Source organism: Patella vulgata, chromosome 6 (assembly GCF_932274485.2).
Source record: "Patella vulgata chromosome 6, xgPatVulg1.2, whole genome shotgun sequence".
Lineage (NCBI taxonomy): Eukaryota > Metazoa > Mollusca > Gastropoda > Patellidae > Patella > Patella vulgata.
The window spans coordinates 54,420,318-54,440,816 of record NC_065884.2 but is presented as its reverse complement, the minus strand read 5'-3'; the positions used below and the strand labels follow the sequence as shown (position 1 = coordinate 54,440,816).

The following is a 20,499-nucleotide window of genomic DNA, read 5'->3' as shown; positions in this document are numbered from 1 at the left end:
ACTCTTATATCGAATTCCAACTGTCAAGGGATCTTTTACGTGCACGGGACCTCGGTTTTTCGTCTCATCCGAATGACTAGACAGCTGTCCTTGTCAGGCCCTCCGTCCTGCATCACTGACAAGGGGGAACCACGCCGGAAAATCTAGGTGAACTTTCTCGGCCAATGCAGGGATCGAACACCCGACCTCCAGGCTAGCGAGCCAGCGTCTTACCCACTTAGCCACCGTGACCCCCTCCGCCAAAGAGACCAACGAGTGGGGCAATGATGTCCAAATATTATGTAAACACAGATAGACGTCAGATAATTTTACCTCGTTATGCATTGATGAAAGTAAATGCTGAGGAAAAACAGAACAATTAACGGCAAACAAAATAAAGATATAATAGTTTAATTATAAAATGTATTTACTACTCATATATTAACAATCATATCATAATTTAATACCCAATCTTTATATATTTATTGTGCCATTTTTGTTTTAGGAATAAATAATACATGTAGGCCACATGGAGTAATTGTGGTTAAAACGTTTAATAATCATCGGAAAGTTATAGTAGTTGTCTCCCTTAACATCCCTCCAGACTAAGAAAAGACGCGAAAGGTCAAAGAGGAACATTTAAACAACCACTTTTATTTCAATATAATATATTTTATATCAGGCCCCGGTTTCACAAAGCATTCTCAGACTTAAGTTAAGAATTTACTCAACTTTCAATCCTTGTTAATGTTAATATGAGAAATATCTTTGATCCAACACAAAAAATTTGCACATAGTTTCTTACTGATGTATTTGATACATTTACATAACAAAAGTTTTTTAAAGGGTTATATTTTAGTTAAAACCTCGTACTTCATGTGGTCTAAACATGGGGTCAGTTGATAATATATGAGTTGCGATATGCATTATCTAGTATGATACAATACTAATAATTCTAACAAAAACACAACAAAAAATTAATAACATAAAAAGTTATATGGCACACATCAAAGGAAAGCGAAACATAAAAGAAAATAATAAATATATTTTTAAACCTTAGTAGACATTGAGTAATAGAGAAAACAAAAAAAATAATAAACTATACACAGAATATCAATTATCTAAACATAACCATCACTAGACATGAAAGCAACAAGTGGTTTTGTCATAGGCGTAAGGGCCAATCTCAGTTCTGGCGGCTGAGGCTATTTTCCCCCAAATTTTGTTTGTCATCCGAATTTTCAGAATGAATCAATCATGAACTAAAACGAGTATTCAAAACGTAGACCTCGAGTGATTTCCATTTACAATTATATTTATATGATATATGGTCTCATTCTCTGATGTTTGTGGCCGAAAAACGGAAATACATTGCCCGGAAAAGGGACGGTCTCCCGAATCTTGGGAACGGGTTGCGGGGATGTTCGTAAAAGAAAAATTATATTTATGACCTTTGTCCTCAAGGTATCAGCTTTTAAAGTCCAATTCCAAAGTAGTGACAGGTGCTGTACACGAGGTGGGGTACAACTTACATGTATACCACTTCACATTTGAGGAAGTCACATAGCTAACATGTTATATTGTACATGTTTGTGTTAAATACCAAATAAAATACTTTTTTTATTTTTTAAAAAAAAGAATAATAAAATTATAGTAGTAATGTTATGATAATGTAAAAATATAATATTGAACTTAAATGGAAATAAAATGTAAAATATAAGCCCTAAATATCTGCTGTGCTGTACTGTCACGGGTAGATAAACAGCAAAGAAGAAGAACACAAATAAATATTAAACAAAAAACAAACAAGTAAAGAAAAATGCTATCAGTTTTTAAAAATGGGTATTGCGGAATTTAGTACTTGTAATTTGGATTGTTATTATCGAACAGGTGCAACTCGAATTCTTTCTCTTTCATAAATCTTTTGGAATAGTTGAAATTTGCTTTAACATACATTATGCAAGAGCTAAATCTGTCTATTGCAGGTTTTTTTTTAAAGATCTGGGGCCGTATTTATAAAAATTCTTAGAGTTTTCATAACTTTTACTCTAAGACTTCCTAAAACAACATTTAGTTAAAAGTTACTCTTTAGAAATATTTATAAAGGGTCTTAGAGTTACTTTTAACTAAATGTAAGACTTGGGTCCTAACCAAACTCTTAGCGATGTAACCATGGGAAATCCGGGGATTCCCTGAAGTTATTTATAGCTCAGTGTTGATGTCATGCATTCACTCTACTCACTGTAGGTTGACTGACGCCGAAATCGTCACCACTACACAGTTGCAGTAGCGAGGAAACGAAGCGTAATGGCGATCTTCATCTCAGCGTCGATTGAGAAATTTCGTTTAGTAGGACTCGTAAGTAGATGCCGAACTAAATCTGTCACAAAAAGAATCCCACCCATGTCCATTCGATATCTCCTTATCAACTCGTCATTGTTGTACTCCACTAAGAAATCTCTTCTTGTTTTAAACTCTCTTAGGCGGCGTACACGGACGGCCATGTTAACCAAGATAAGAGTACTTTTAACAAGTTAGGAGTGCTACAGGAGGACTCCTAAATATGTGTCATAGTTAGGAGTAATTCTTAAAGTAAAATGTTTTATAAATAGGTCTTAGGAAAATCTACAAAGTTAGGAAACTCTTAGAATTTTTATAAATACCGCCCCTGAAATGTTATCTAAATTTTTAATTAGACATTAATTAACCTATCCAGACCATAATCAACTCTAGATGGCATCGCTAGCCTGTGATCTTTAGTGGATTATGAGCCGATTTACTGCATAACTTTCCTTCACGATTTTAACGATTAAATGGATAATCGAGACTATGCTGTTTATCGTACTGACTTTAGGAATGATGATCGAGGCTAGGCGGAAATTTCAATCGCTTAGTTCTCGGATCATAGTGAATCAATTTGGATGAAATTTTCAGCAAATTTCCATTACATTATCTAGATTTTAACTATTGTAGTGAGAACTGCCAACTCGTTGTCGAATCTCCCATAATGTATCTTTTAAGTAGTACTTGTAATTTGGATTTTCATTATTGAACACATGTATTAAACTCAAATTCGGTCTCTTTCATAAATCTTCGGGAAATCGGAAAGGCTAAATATCACAAAGATTTATTTTAAGCAATTTGCTTAAGTATAGTAGGCCCAATTTGTTATTTGGATTTGCATTATCGAACAGGTTCAAATCGAATGCCGCCTCTTTCATAAATCTTCAGGATTTCGAAAATGCGAATAATCACGAAGATTTATTTTAAGACAGTTGCAAGTTGCTTAACTGTAGTACTTGTTATTTGGACTTTAATTATCGAACCGATTCAGATCGAATTCTCTCTCTTTCATAAATCTTCGGGAAATCGAAAAGGCGAAATATCACGAAGAATTTTATGTATGTAAGGCTAAATATCACAAAGATTTATTTTAAGCAATTTGCTTAAGTATAGTAGGCCCAATTTGTTATTTGGATTTGCATTATCGAACAGGTTCAAATCGAATGCCGCCTCTTTCATAAATCTTCAGGATTTCGAAAATGCGAATAATCACGAAGATTTATTTTAAGACAGTTGCAAGTTGCTTAACTGTAGTACTTGTTATTTGGACTTTAATTATCGAACCGATTCAAATCGAATTCTCTCTCTTTCATAAATCTTCGGGAAATCGAAAAGGCGAAATATCACGAAGAATTTTATGTATGTAAGGCTAAATATCACAAAGATTTATTTTAAACAATTTGCTTAAGTATAGTAGGCCCAATTTGTTATTTGGATTTGCATTATCGAACAGGTTCAAATCGAATGCCGCCTTTTTCATAAATCTTCAGGATTTCGAAAATGCGAATAATCACGAAGATTTATTTTAAGACAGTTGCAAGTTGCTTAACTGTAGTACTTGTTATTTGGACTTTAATTATCGAACCGATTCAGATCGAATTCTCTCTCTTTCATTAATCTTCGGGAAATCGAAAAGGCGAAATATCACGAAGAATTTTATGTATGTAAGGATGTGCCATTTTACTTAAAAGTGGCCTTAGGTAAGATTAGATGAAGAGCTAACAGTTTTCGCTATAATGGTTACAAAATAGATAATGAAAATAGAATATGCTAAATATTTTCAGTCAAATCGCTTCACTCTGAACCTAGATATTAGCGTTTCCGTTTTATGCTAGCCTTGATCGTCATTACTACGGTTGTTACGATAATAAACAAAGTCTCGATTATCAAATAATTATGATTATTTCATCCACCAAAATACGTGTTCAAATCCACTAAATATCGCAGGCACCCGATGGCATCGAGAGTTAATTATGGTCTTGGCAAGTTAATTAATATGCATCATTAATAATTTAGATAACATTAATTAATGCCCAAAGAAAGACCTGTAATAATGCATGTTTAAAGAGCGCATAAAATGGTCAGAATATTTTTTCTGTACTTATAGCCAGTGATTACTATATACACTTTACGGCAGGTTCACACCAATCTGATTAATATTAATTGAGCCATCTTCACTCAAAGACGCAAATAAAGTCTGCCAATTATCGAAAACACTCTTAATCCACTCCAACTGTATCTTTTTAGAATATACCAAATAAAATGACTATTTGTTTTTTCTTAAAGAATAATAAACTAATAATAGTAATGCGGTAATACTAGAACATTAAACTTGGATAAAAAATAAAATACAAGTAAAGAAAAATGCTATCAGTTTTTAGAAATGTGTATTGCGGAATGTAGTACTTGTAATTTGGATTTTTTTTTACCGAACAGGTGCAACTCGAATTCTGTCTCTTTCATATATCTTCGGAAAATCGGATAGGCGAATCCATTATTTACTTGAAATAATGGTTTAATGTTCTCCGAAGAGTCCCCAAATCGTCTTAAAATACAATAGGTACGCGTAATAGAAATAATGCGATAATATTACCCATAAATCCAAATGAGGTGTTCCATTGAGAACTCGACAACTTGAAGGGATATTTTGTACACCGTATCTACCATAACTTTACTGACTTTACCAACTGAAACTACAGCAAGTTATCAAGTGTAAAAATACTAATAGTTTATTAATTTATAAGATCTAAATTAGTGTAGCTAGTTCATGGTACTTCACTGTGAAATCCATAGTATGGAATTTCGATCCTACAGCATTTATTAACTGGGGGTTTTGTGAGAAAGTTCCGATATCGATAGGAAATACCGTGTGTAATCCATGGGAATATTCAGGTTGTCATTAGCCGCTTCCATAAATCATTCTGATAATATAAAGCACTGATAGAACGAGATTATTTCTAACTGGTTTCAATCTGTTCTTCAATAGCACCTTTCGAATGACATACTGTGAACACTTGGGTTGTTTTAGAATTAATAAGTACCCGATATAAATAGGGAGAGTCGCGTAATAAGGTGAACATCAGGGAATTTGATATACTTTCTCAACCTGTTAACACAACGGTAAGGAAATATATTATCTATGAATTTATTAGCATATAAAATGGCAGACATGACCTATGGGCTTGTGGAACTGTAATACGTTTTCATACGGAAGATAACATAATGCGTATAATAAATCCTTTATTTACTTACCTGTGGTACTCAAAATCATGGAATATATAAACAATAACATCATGAAGCCCAACACTAGAACAAAAAAAATAGTATTGGGGTGAATTATGTCTATTCACGTTTTCGTTAAAAAAAACTCCTTTGGATATGAGTACAACGGCATACATTTTTATATTATAATTAAGGGAATCATTTTTATCAAATTCGTATATGTCTGAACTAGAACTAGGTTACAGCTGCAGAATTTGTACTTTTGTTGCTTCCGGGTATCAACCCGTGTATTTTCCACATTATTATGCTGACGTCCTTGTTTTTGCCGTAAGCTAAAAATCTACCGAATCACGTATTTTCATTATTTTACGATATTCAAGGATTCACAGTCATATAATATTGATCCTATAATACACTGAGCTATGGATGTATTGTCGCACTTTCAAGTAGTAGATCTCGAACTTTAAGGGTTAAGCTATTGGGATAATTTACAACAGATGGCTGAGCTTTGTTGTTGTGATTGCTCACATCTACCCCCTCCCCTCGTCGCTTCATGACAATTACAGAAACTATACCAATACAACTTTCTTACCCATTTTGAAAGATCTCGACCATTTGTCTTTCTGCAATGTAGTGTCTTCCTCAATTAACTTGGTTTTTGGTGACCCATTGCATATTTCATAGGTTTTACTCAATACCCCTGTCGGCATATCAGCAATTGCGTTGTTCCTCGGTGTGCCTAGTTGTAAATAAAAGATTTTGAATAGGGTCCTTTTCAGCGTAAAAATGGAAATTAAACGACATTCCATCGAAATATTTCAATTGCGTAGAGTATTTTGTAAACTTTCGGAAATAGGCAACCATATTGCGTTGGTCATTAACCAGTCTCAAGTGGTATGATTTGAAATTGTCCTCGTACTGGATAAGGTCCTAAAAAGAGCATGTTCTGAACATTCAAAATCCAGCATACACCGAAAGATTCAGATCGATTCTTAAGATCTCAAACCCATATTGCATAAAATAGGTCTTTTTAATTACCTCGTGACGTTGAAGCCTCTTCGTCTTTGAAATAACGGCTAATTGTAGACAGCTCCTCGTCATCTTCGTAAATCAGGGACGGATCGGATAACATTAGTGGAATATCATCCGTGCTCACGCTGTTTCTGGAAATTCGTCTGTGTTCATTTGGGCAGCGACAATCCAGACTACATCTCATTGGGTTAAGCTTTACTTTAGCCGCTATATCGGGGTATTTGTACTCCAGGGCTTGGACAAAATCTTTACTGATTTTTGCTGAAGTTCGGGTTAATTCATTCATCTTTTGCCATCTCGTAGTGATTGCCATCTTTTCATTAGTTAAAGAACGGTAGTCATCTGGTCTCAGTGTTACGCACATCTGATCGGCTATGAGCCTGATGTCTACGTGATGAGAGATGTAACAAAATTCGCATACCCTACTTCTAGGTCCTGTCACCAGTCTTTGCTTGACCTGTTTATAGAGATGTGCATAGGCTGGGTCAGAATTTAAAACTTCCAAGAACTCTTCAATTTTTTCGGGAGATTTCTTTCGTAAAATTGTGATTAATAGTCGTGTCTTACTTTCTCGTGTCTTTTCACCGCGAATGGATTCGTCTTCTCTTCTACCTACTATTTCTTTACTCACCAGCTTATCTAAGATGGGACCTGGATGGAGATTGTCTATGAAGTCAACCATAGAATATCCAAGTGCTGTGGCATAAGCTGAATCTAGAAAATAACAGCACAATTAAAACTGGCTCAATGTATTGAACAATACTAATATTCTAATCGATAGTAGTGTTCAAAGATTTAAAACCTGGCCACCAACAGATATTTTATAGAAATGGCGTAGATTTGTTATAATATTCTCTTTTTTACCAAAATTTCAAAAATAAGCCTCAATTCTCACTCCGTCTCCGAAATTATAATATAGCGCCTATTTGCCTTTTCTGAATGTTTCGGCTCTAAATATACGAATTGGTTTCTACACAGATTATGTACCAATTTTAGAGCGTTCGCCTACAATTTTTGTTGAGTTAAAAATCGACATTGTTTGTAAACTTTCTAAAACGCAGCAATAGCCTGAGAAAATCTAGTATTCGCTAGTAAGCAACAGCAACAAAAACCTAGAAATTATAGAGACGATGGATTTCCTTGTTCAGCCTTGCTGAAGGCTCGTATTTCTTTGAAAACTAAAGACAGTTGCTTGGGACTGAATTATATTATTCACTGGGTTGCGAAGTTCCTCCTGGTTCTTAAGCCTAAGCACAAACTATCGATTCACTTTCCATCATTAGTGATGGGGAACGACATGCTAACTTTTTCTAGAAAAGAACCTCTGGTGTAAAACATTGTAAAGGATAATCAAAGACAAGTCGATGTTATAGTGTATCTAATATATTATTAAGACAAGTGCACTTGCCAGAGATTAAATCATCGCTTTCTTCGTAAAGTAGTTCATCCCTTCCAATGTTTGGGCGATTCCTATTTTCAAGCAATTGTCGGATGAGATCTTCATTCTGTTGTAGTCTTTGCTCGTACATTGTCTTCATTTCTACTATTTCACACTTTAGACTTTCTATGCCTTAAAAATAATAGGGTTCCTTTACATTTTATATTACGATTAATTCCTCTGATATTTATTTTTTACACTCCAATCAAGAAAATACTTTATAGAAGCAACAAAAGAATTCTGTATGTTACTTATAAGAGATCCATTTGCTTACTTGAAAAACCACTATCCACCCTTGTAAGTCTTGGTGTTGATCGAGGAAAGTATGACGCTGAATAACAAGCTCTGTTATTCATGATTTCATTGGCGCTGTAACTTTTTTCTCTCTCAGAGTTCCATATTGGCGGGAGGTTGTACCTTTCCTCTGTTTTTTCGGCCAACAACATTTCGCTCCTCTCTACCCTCTCCTGGATATCCTCCAAACTACCAATAATACGAAGCATCTGTTGCTCCTTCTGAAAAACAAACACCTTCTTGTTAATTTTGTATTTATTTCGTCTAAAAAGGATACATTTATACTAAAGCCACAGCAATTGTTTTGCCAGGAAGAATAACATCTATGTCACACCGTTTTATTCCAAACGGTTAAAACCAACAACAATCAGTACCAATACAGGCAATTAGATTTAGTTAAAAAGTCGACGTGATCTAAACGAAGACTGCAAAAGTTAGTGTAGTATAAGATGGTAAATAAAATGAATCTGAAATGGTGATGGGTTTTGAGTAGTCTAATAAACACACTAAGGTTTCAGCGCCAATCTTATTAAGGCTTTGCGTACATGTCCCGTGTGTAATACAACCCAGAGGACACATAACAATCCGACCATTTCATCTGTAATAAAAGAGTTACAAGCGGAAAGAGAAAAAAAAAATAATTGCAAACGATAAGGTTTCCCTGACCTACACCAGCAACAGTTTCGCACCGTCATAGAAGGAATTCCCCGTCAACAAAATTATCTATCTATCACGAAGACTACCATTTTTGAATGCATAAGTGTAGCATATCTGGGTGTCAATCGCGGACCCAATTGATAAACAGTAGATTTAGTTGCCAGTGTGTCGACTATGTCTTAAACCATAAACAACATACCTTTTTTTTCTTTGATTTCCTGTTGAACGGGTTCATATTTAGCTTTCAGTTCTAAGAATGCCCTTCAATAGAACAGACCTTCAATAAAACAAATTTAACATCATGCATGAGCATCATTTTGTTTGCGTTATAAAGGCCAACTGGTAATGAACTGACGTTCTAGAACATCCGATACCACTTATCGTGTATTTGGACGTTCACATATAGCTAACAATCTCTAGTGTAATTTCCTGGAAATGAAATAAACTGACTATGATTATTGTCGAGGCCATTTTACGTTAAACCCCATGATCATTTCATCTTGAGGATATATTTTATTCGTATGGGTGTACCTGTACCATACCTCGGACTAATTATCATATACTAGCAGGATACCCGGCTTCGCCGGGGGGTCATAACTCCGAAACCGGAAGTGATAGACTAACGCCACCTGGCCTATATTACTCCCCGGTAGCCGCCAACCCCGAACAGACCGGCTTCGCTCGGGGGTCATAACTCCGAAACCGGAAGTGGTAGACTAACGCCACCTGACCTATATTACTCCCCGGTCCGAGCTACCCCTATAACCCAAATTTCAGACTCGGGGCAGACCTAGTGTAGCCGCCAACCCCGTACATACAGACTTCGCTCGGGGGTCATAACTCCGAAACCGGAAGTGGTAGACTAACGCCACCTGGCGTATGTTACTCCCCGGTCCGAGCTACCCCTATACCCCAAACTTCAGAGTCGGGGCAGACCTTGTGTAGCCGCCAACCTCGAACAGACCGGCCTCGCTCGGGGGTCATAACTCCGAAACCGGAAGTGGTAGACTAACGCCACCTGGCCTATGTTCCTCCCCGGTCCGAGCTACCCCTATACCCCAGATTTCAGACTCGGGACAGACCTAGTGTAGCCGCCAACCCCGAACAGACCGGCTTCGCTCGGGGGTCATAACTCCGAAACCGGAAGTGGTAGACTAACACCACCTGGCCTATATTACTCCCCGGTCCGAGCTACCCATATACCCCAAATTTCAGACTCGGGGCAGACCTAGTGTAGCCGCGAACCCCGAACATACCGGCCTCGCTCGGGGGTCATAACTCCGAAACCGGAAGTGGTAGACTAACGCCACCTGGCCTATGTTACTCGCCGGTCCGAGCTACCCCTGTACCCCAGATTTCAGACTCGGGGCAGACCTAGTGTAGCCGCCAACCCCGAACAGACCGGCTTCGCTCGGGGGTCATAACTCCGAAACCGGAAGTGGTAGACTAACACCACCTGGCCTATATTACTCCCCGGTCCGAGCTACCCCTATACCCCAAATTTCAGACTCGGGGCAGACCTAGTGTAGCCGCGAACCCCGAACATACAGACTTCGCTCGGGGGTCATAACTCCGAAACCGGAAGTGGTAGACTAACGCCACCTGGCCTATGTTACTCCCCGGTCCGAGCTACCCCTATACCCCAAACTTCAGAGTCGGGGCAGACCTTTTGTAGCCGCCAACCTCGAACAGACCGGCTTCGCTCGGGGGTCATAATTCCGAAACCGGAAGTGGTAGACTAACGCCACCTGGCCTATGTTACTCCCCGGTCCGAGCTACCCCTATACCCCAAATTTCAGACTCGGGGCAGATGTAGCCGCCAACCCCGAACAGACTTCGCTCGGGGGTCATAACTCCGATACCGGAAGTGGTAGACTAACGCCACCTGGCCTATGTTACTCCCCGGTCCGAGCTACCCCTATACCCCAAATTTCAGACTCGGAGCAGTCCTAGTGTAGCCGCCAACCCCGAACAGACCGGCTTCGCTCGGGGGTCATAACTCCTAAACCGGAAGTGGTAGACTAACGCCACCTGGCCTATTTTACTCCCCGGTCCGAGCTACCCCAAAACCCCAAATTTCAGACTCGGGGCAGACCTAGTGTAGCCGCCAACCCCGAACAGACAGACAGACAGACAGACAGACAATCGACAGTCCCAAATAAAAATATATAGATAGATTATATGATATACCCTATTCCCCGTAAAATTCAATTTCCAGAGAAAATCCTTATTGCGTCAGCTATAAAAATATTTCGTGACATGTATTCATTGAAATATAAAAGACCTTTGTTATAGCTGCAATACTATATGGAGTATACAATATGAAGTAACAAGATAGGGAATTTATATTTAGGTTGTATGAAATATGTATTGTTTAATTGTCGAGAGCGAGACATTAAATAATATATTGTAACAACATGAGGGCCGTGAGGCCCGAATGTTTTTACAATATATTACGCAATGTCTTAAGCTCGAGACCATTAAACAATACAGACACTTGCACGTGCTTTGCAATGAAATACGTCACTCGAGTTCAATATTCTACCAAGTTACGCTTGGCACATTTCCCGTACGATTATTTGAAATAATGGTACTCCAACATCAAAGGATGACGTCACATCTGTATTTTAAAGAGATATAATCTGGTTATTTAAATATTGTGGAAATTAAACATACATTATGCAAGAGCTAAATCGGCCTATTGCAGGTCTTTCTTTAGGCCTGGTATGTTATCTAAATAATTAATAGACATTAATTAACTTATCCAGACCATAATCGCTAGCCTGCGATATTTACTGGATTTGCTGCTCAACGCTCATTGATGAATAAATCAAAAAATGGATAATTGAGACTATATCTTTATCGTACCGACTTTAGTAATGGTGACCGAGGCTAGGCCTAAAATTCAATCGCAAATATTTCGGGTCAGAGTGGAGCAATTTGACTGAAATTTTCAGCATATTTCCTTTACATTATCCAGTTTTTAACTATTATAGTGAGAACTCCCAACTCTTTATCTAATCTTCCATAATGTTCCATTAACTTTTCGGTTAAATCGACACTAATGCTTGGAGTTGGGTGGGTGTCAGTTTATATGGTTATATCGGGCGTTTAAAATTAGATTGTATGCTTGGAAGACTTTATTTACTTGTAACGTCATCTGCAAATTTAGAATGATCTTATTTGGAATATAATGAATAATGGACAATCTGTAAAAAGATAAAATGTGTGAGGGGTGGGGTGGGTAAATGAGTGTGCTTTAGATCTTAAGATCTTTCATGGGGCTTCGATTACCCGCTTGAACGTGACCCATACTCGCAAACGAATTATTGAAATTAAATTGAACCATACCTAGTCCCCAATCGACATATGGATTCCTCCCACTGCCAAAGACACCTACACGCCTGCTAATTATTGAAATAAAATTGTAACATATGTTTGTCTCAAAAAAACTATTTTATGTCAAGTGGATTGTTGGTTATGGTTTGGATATGTTAATTAATGTCTAATTAATAATTCAGATAACATTTCAGGTCTAAAGAAAGATATACAATAGGCAGATTAAGCTCTTGCATAATGTATGTTTAACTGTTCGGATTCGAATTATACCTATTTGCCACTCTTTTCTAATCGGATCGTTTGGTTTCTGACCAGAGAATGGTTTACAAATTCTCGTTCATCTGTTCGGGTTCGAATTATACCTGTGCTGATCCCTTTAGAGTGGGTAGGTAACTCCGATCCAATAATAATAATAAAAACAAATATATAGGTTAATACCAATCTGATGGTTACTTACCCCTTAATGCTATATAAAACAAGATGTTCCGTATCAAATGAAATGAAACGGTGTTTGACGCCCAATTGTTCTACCTGGGCTAATGAAAACGAAATTTCTTGTATTTACTTTTTAATAAATATCCTGGAAGTCATTTCATCATATTCTGGAACGACGACGCAATCAAATGTGTGTTTATTTATATTGTGACAACAAATATACCCTTTCAATATTTTGGAAAGCCCGATAATCACACCATATCTATTTTGGGGGCTGTCGTGTTCCTTTTCTTATATGTTACTTGAGTATATGTATGTCATGGTGACAATGAAGACAGTGAAAGGCAACCATCTCGATTTTCAAACAACATCCGTGTCCGCAAAATAAAGTCTTGAATGTTATTTTTTTCGCATAACTGTCCGCCATCATATATACGTGTCCGTATATCGCCGCCCATGTCCGTCGTTTGTTCATATTTCCTTGTAATTGCATGCCTGATTTTTTAAAACTTGTACGTATGTAACGAATTTTGTCGCTAAACATGTTGAGGTGGTCTGAGGATGAATAAATCATAAAATAGGTCGAGGTCTGTGTATATGTATTTATGTGATTACAAACTTCTATTTTCAAGGTACAGTAAAGGTTTTGGTATAGTGGGTGTACTGTTTGGTGAAGATCACCTTCTTAATCAAAGAAACTGTAATTTAGGAATATTGTTTTATACAGTTCAGATTTTATTGGGTTTGTAGATGCTTTAATTATCTAATCTAACAGGGTTATTTTTATAATATCCATGTAATGTATCATTTTATACTACCACGTGTTTAAGAATGTTTTTCCGGCGTGGTTTCCCCTTGTCAGTGATGCAGGACGGAGGGCCTGACAAGGACAGCTGTCTAGTCATTCGGAAGAGACGAAAAACCGAGGTCCCGTGTACACATTGGCGTGCACGTAAAAGATCCCTTGACAGTTGGAATTCGATATAAGAGTAGGCCGTAGTGCCGCTGTCCGGGCAAAAAATTCCCTCATAGCACACTGTATGGCGTATGCCCGTCTTCATTAGCCCAGTTCGGAGCAAAACAGTAGGACGTTAAACCCCATTTCATTTCATTTCATTTCATTTCGTTTAAGAATGTAGCATGTAAGAGCTAAATCTGCCTATTGAAGGTTTTTATGTTGGCTTCAAATTTTATATAGACTATTTTTAGACATTTATTCACATGACAAGCCTATTATGAACTCCCTAGGCCAGTGGTCCGGGTGGTCGAAATTCAAATGGATTAGAATATCCGCGAGATTTATAAAATAAATAAATAAAGATAAAATGGATAATCGAGGCTTAGATCCGATTGTCCAGTACCGTTGCTACGATGATAAACAACTAACAACTTCGTCCAGAATAAAGTAATTTGAATGGAATTTTTCAACATACATGTATTTATTTTTCTAAAACTATATTGGTACTATTTTAGCAAGATCGACCAGCCCTTTATCTAAATCGTACATACTGCATCTTTAAATCGGAAAATGTAAAATATGTAATGTCTGCTTAGCGAGCCAAAATGAGGAAATGTTTTAAAGGGACCATCCCGAAATAAAAGTCCGTCAACGTATATAATGTATGCGCCAAAATATTGAACAATGGTGTATTTACCTTGTCTCAAAATGTCAACTCAAAATATTGAGTCGTGAGGACGTGAACGTCAAAACCGCTTGCGTATAACCCTTTTAAGATTTCAGGTCAAGTTTTTCGTTTGGTGACCTGATAATCTATTGCCGTTCCTTTAGAGATCTATACAGTGTATGATCCACGTGCTGTACTTGATAAAGAAAGGTAAATTTCACCGACACGTCATTTTTTATAGAATAAATGTCTGGTTTTATCAAGACACCGTATAACACATCTTGCAACACCCGTCTCCATTTCCTGTTGAAGACTGGTGGATTTAAGTAGGTTTCTACATAGCATCTTACGCACGACACTATCTTTGATATTATTAGGCGGAGGACTGGGAAGTTCTAACTAGCAACTCACCGCTGTGGAAAGTTTTAATATTTATTTCTCGAGAAATAACCCTAATGTATTGTAAACAAAACTGCCACACTCCAATTTATGTGCCAGAAACGTTTTAAACAAATAATCTAAACGACAGCATTTTTTGTCCTCGCAATAATAAAAGTAGTGAGACGGCGAGCTTTCAGCCAATGAAAATCTAGTAAATAGCGAATAACAGTAAATACACGTGACCTTAAGGATAATTTAATAGATCAATGTCGTTGTTTTGCTATAATATAATTAGGTCGATTTTTTTTAGCCAATCTCGTTGTAAATCATATTTCTAATGAAAAGAAAGTGCGCTCTATTAATACTGGTATTTACCGGTGTCGGCTAAAATGTAATAAGTGCATAAATGTGAAACTGAAAGATTTAGGTCAGCGATGACTCATTGGGTAGAGTGTCCAACTGACAGCTGCTTACCACTTGGCGATTATGTCACATGTGCCGTGTTTTCGGACCCTCCACCCCATCAGACGGACAGTTTTCCCCGATGCCAGACAAGCTTTACCCATCTTAGCCCCGTGAAGCCGCTGTCGGTAATACCTGACGGGCTTGTCCCCTCTCAACAAATTTTAAGCTGTTTGTAGCCTGTGTAAATGTGATGAATCAATTTATTATTCTTAAGAAAGTAGGCCTTCTCGACACTGTGGAATTAATTTTTGCATGCATCGTGTTTGTCCCACCACAGCTCCGAGTATTAAGATAATTTGAGAAGGGTTGGAAATGTTGTTTGATAGCAATGATATAGGCCTATATATAATCGAATATAAATATAGATAATTGCCAAATATCAAAATCAATCAAGGTGTGTGAAGCTATATTTTATTAGAGGCTCTCTTCCTACTGTAGTCTTTGCGTGTGTAGACATGCATACTTTGCATTGTCGAGTTCACCCTAATATTAACTGGTTAGAATAGATCCCGTAAGCCCACCCTTCCTCATCTCTAATAAAGTCGACACTGTAGCATCCATATAATATAACTATGCATAAATCAAGGCCCAGCACTCCCCCCCCCATACACTGCTTAATCCCCCACCCTCCATATAAGGTTGGAAATACCTTTTAATATCAATATACCCACAAAAGCACCCCTAATAAGGTTTGACAATGTAATAACAATTAACTGATGTTTTGTGGACAGTTATTTGTGTTTGCTAAATTATGACTTTTTGAAATTAATGCATAGGTATAATACAGGTTGTGTTCTAACAACTGGCTAAAATGTCCCTTGTTTGTCCATTCCCCTATTTTAAAAAATATATATAGACTACTTGGTCTTGCTCATAGGAGTGGTCTATGGGAGTTTTAAAAATAAATTATTTTTTTTAACATTATTTATTAAAGATAATTGGATTATATAGCAGGCAACCCCACTCTCCAAAAAAAAAAAAAAAAAAAAAAATACAAACAGATATAAATATTACAATCAAAACATAATGAAATTACAATAATAAATCAAATACATAAATATACACATATATATATTACATACACTCACACACATGTACATACTACACATACACTAATTCATTGATAATTAACATAAAACAACTGAGAAAAAATGTACCATAATAGACTAAAATAAATATGTATGCTGCACATGTCTGATATATAAAGAAATAGTTAAGATTTTTAATACATGTAGTTCAAAATATAAACATTAAAGTAGCTAAGTCTCTAACTCAATATCATCCAAAATCTTCAACATTGAAAACACGATTTATTTGTCAAATCAACATTCATGTTGTGATCTTACCGGAAAAAGATGGGCTTTTGATATCCAATATTTAAGACAAAATAAACATTTTACCATTTGTACACGAATCGTGTACCATAATGCGCTTCAGCCCCAGTTGTATCAAGAGACTCGAGGGACGAAGCTAGACACATTGCACCAAATCAAACGGCGTATATAGACTGGAATAACCAGACGCTAGAAATTTGCACTCGCTTGAGACTGCTGGCTTATTTCGCCGAACATAGATGATTTGAAATTGGAGTAAAAACGGAAACCATTGAATGTAAATCAATTTATATACATTCATACTACAGTATTATATGCGTTGCGACCCACTTTTGTCAATTTCTAGGTCTCAAGTGTTAGCGATTTAGCTCCTTTAAATATTACTGTAATGACTTTAATTGACAAAAGTACTGATTTTAATGAAAATGAATATGGAAAAAAACAGTATGTACAAGCTCTGTTGATAAGATATGAATTTATAGGCTTGAATCAGCATACAATAGGTATGTAAAAACAAATATACAAAGTTATTTTAAAATTTAATAAAACATGTTGATTTTGATTTTATAATTATACTAAATCATTCATGGACTAAAGTGTACAAAATATGCATAATGAATTTGTTATGGTTAATATATGTTATAGCGAGTTCAATGATAGGTTCAATATTAACAAAGATTACTTGAATTGTAAAACTGTTAAAAATTTAAACTCGACTAATGATACAGATTTAAAACATTAGTTTTACTATAAGATAAAACAAAATTATAATCCGATGGAATAACTTGATTTTCAAAATATCAGAAATAAGAGAGAAAAAAATCACTAAACTTCAGCCGATCATAAGGGACAGACACAAAAAAAAACCTGATGTAAGAGTTATAAACTATGTGAGAATGTAGCATTCAACTGAGGATAAAATCCATGCTCCCATATATTGCTTTAATTTTAGTAATGCCAGGTTAAAGGTGTAACAATATATAGTTTTTACATTCAACATTCTTCTTCATCATCATGATCATCATTATCATCCATAGCCATCTCTGTGGGTATAGGTGTGGAATTTTGACAGTCTTTACATCCACATAGATCTGTACAGGAAAGAGCAGCAACTTTACAGGAACATCTTTTTGATTCACCTTTGAAGCTTCTTCCTTTGTTCCTAAAGAAAATAGGAAATATGATAGAAAAAACATAATTGTATGTCACATGTGTGAATTTTTTTTGGAGCAATGCAATCTCTAAATGAAATCAAAATCTAAAATTGCTTATTTAAATAGCATTTCCGCCTGTAGGATCAATAATTTTTGCAGATCTTTTTACGGCTTAGACTAATTGCCTTTGATTTTTCTGTAAAGGCTATTCCAAACTATGCTCCCACAAGACGGCAGGTTTTGTTTTAGACCAATCACCGACGGAATATAAATTTGACAAAGTTCCATGGAACCTGACTAAAATGATTCTAATAAGAATGTAATTTTAAATATTATGTGCTGTACTCTATATTTCTAATATTACTTTATTGAAAATGATATTTCATAACCCTTGACATAGTAATTAATGACTAATGTAATTTGTTAGTTATGTTTCATAAAAAATGTTTTGCCCTTCACCTCTAGTTATGTTTCACAAGAGCATCGCTAACGCAGCAATATACGTCCACATTCCTGTTTTGTTTGATATGGTCCAGTTTGCATTGAGGGTCTGTGAAATAAAACTGGGTTGTAGGACTGCTATCAGTATAACATTTCGTTCACATTAACAGAACACAATTTTTATTTTAAAACAATCGATGTCTTTATTCTAAAAGCATGACGTTTTTTTTTTGTTTTTTTTTGCTTGATTGATAACGATAAGAGAATACTTGTGGAAACGTCGTGCTTTTAGAATAAACTAGTGATTGTATCCCATAAAAACTGTGTTCTGTTAATTTGTTCCCTGATCGCTAAATGCCACTTAAAGAATAACTAGAAATGGGCGTGGCTCTGCCCCTGGGGGTCGGGCATGCACCAAAAACAATAGGGATCTTCCTTGGGGTATAAGGAATAAGTATACCAAGTTTGAAGAAAATCCAGTAAGAATTGCGCCCTGTAGGCGACACAAAGACACACGAAAAGAAAATGGGCGTGGCTCTGCCCCTGGGGGTTGGGCATGCACCCCAAACGATAGGGATGTTCCTTAGGGTACAAAGAATGTGTATGCAAAGTTTCAAGATTATTAGTTAAGAAATGTGGCCTGTAGACGACAAACAAACAAATACTAGAAATGGGCGTGGCTCTGCCCCGGGGGGTCGGGCATGCACCAAAAACAATAGGGATCTTCCTTGGGGTATAAGGAATAAGTATACCAAGTTTGAAGAAAATCCATGAAGAATTGCGCCCTGTAGGCGAACCACAGACACACACACACACACACACACACACACATACATACATACACACACACACACACACAGACAGGGGCGACGGCATAATACGTTCACATTATGAATGTGGACGTATAATAAAATGTTTTGCCCTTCACCAGTTTAGGCTTCAGTTTTGTTTTAAAACTTGAAAGTTTGCCCACCACTGGTTTGCGTGAAACCATGTATTGTGAACAAGTACTTTATATATTTCTTAACAACAACCAACGTGAACACTCACAGCCTAGAAAAAATTTAAATACTAAGACTAAGAAAATAATAATAATAAAATAACTAATAATAACATACAAACATACCTTCGATTCGAACACATCTCGATACGTGATTGCAATGTTTTTTTCTTCTCCATCCAAAGTCTGCCACTGTTTTGAATATTCCACACAATGCCTCCAAGTGTTGCCGTTAAAAACCAGTAACTTGCGGGGCTGTGTTGCATTCTGATGAATAAGGCACTTCATTTTTCTGGTCAGAATGCCAGAAAAATGTGTCTTTGTTGACTATGTACGCCATGATTGAAGGATCGGGGATAGAAGTTTTCTTTATTTTGATTGGCCAAAATGGCACTCGGCATTGATCATAGTGCGTATTCCTACGCGTGTAATGTTTATTTTTTAGGTGATTAGGTTAAAAAGAATTCCATTTTTAAAAAATAATTATTAAATACTGGCACATGCTGAATGTGTGGAGATCTGTTTTTTTAAATTAGTACAAAGAGACGTGTAATTTAAAAAATTAAAATCCCCCACAGAGGTTGTTGCAACGAACTTGAACGATAAATTCCTTCGGTCTTTCGCCTATATGCAAATGTAGGATATCACGTGACTTATTAGCATAAACATTTGCTTTAATAGTTTAATAAAATATAATGTTGAAGATTTCCGTCAAATCACTTTATTCTCAGCGAAGACAGTTCGAAGATGTAGCGGCTTTTGTCTATTATCGTAGCAAAGGTACTTGACAATTCAGGCTAAGTTTCGATTATTCATTTTATCGTTAAATTTTTATATCTGGCTGGTGTTTTAATTCTTTTAAATGTAAGCCATCTGATGTTTTATCGAGTTGATTATAAGTTTGTCATGTGAATAAATGTCTAAATAATAGTTTATATAACAGTTGAAGACCTATTTTGAATATAGAAGATATTTAATTCTGTTTATATATAGAAGATATTTAATTCTGTTAATATTTTGTTTCAGCCTTTTTACCGAACCCAGCAGTATGTTCTAGATTATTATTGTGTTGTTCAATAGCCGGTGGTATAGGATCTGTGTACTTGGCGCTTATACTGTTTATCGTCTTAAAGGACGTCTGTCTCGTTTGTATAACTACCTATATAATCAATGGTGCTTTAATGTACCTGAATTATTCACTGTACAAGAATTTTAATATGGCTTCATCATAGTCAGTGGTGGTGTCATGATGTCAAAGTCAGTGATCTACAAAAACTCACATTATTGGTGAAAAGTGAACGATGAATTATTTTTTGACAAGGAACATTATTGAAATTCTTATTAAATATTATTACATAAA

At 36.3% G+C, this 20,499-nt stretch overlaps 2 protein-coding genes across 2 annotated transcripts in view; one reads left to right on the top strand and one right to left on the bottom strand.

Moving 5' to 3' along the window:
* The window catches only part of LOC126823479 (vitamin K epoxide reductase complex subunit 1-like protein 1), a 27,189-nt gene extending 6,690 nt beyond the window's left edge, over positions 1-20,499 (top strand). The window contains exons 3-4 of the mRNA XM_050552346.2: positions 13,372-13,481; positions 20,166-20,499. Of these exons, the coding sequence (XP_050408303.1) occupies positions 13,372-13,481; positions 20,166-20,371 (316 nt within the window). The 3' untranslated portion in view covers positions 20,372-20,499. The remainder of the gene's footprint in view (positions 1-13,371; positions 13,482-20,165) is intronic.
* Positions 375-12,928, bottom strand: LOC126823477 (uncharacterized). Its single transcript, XM_050552344.2, has 8 exons — positions 12,762-12,928; positions 9,165-9,242; positions 8,289-8,529; positions 7,985-8,146; positions 6,583-7,290; positions 6,137-6,283; positions 5,575-5,628; positions 375-5,015 (listed from the first exon to the last, which is right to left on the bottom strand). Exons 2-8 carry the CDS (start codon positions 9,198-9,200, stop codon positions 4,912-4,914), a joined length of 1,452 nt encoding a protein of 483 aa, XP_050408301.1. The 5' UTR covers positions 9,201-9,242; positions 12,762-12,928; the 3' UTR covers positions 375-4,911.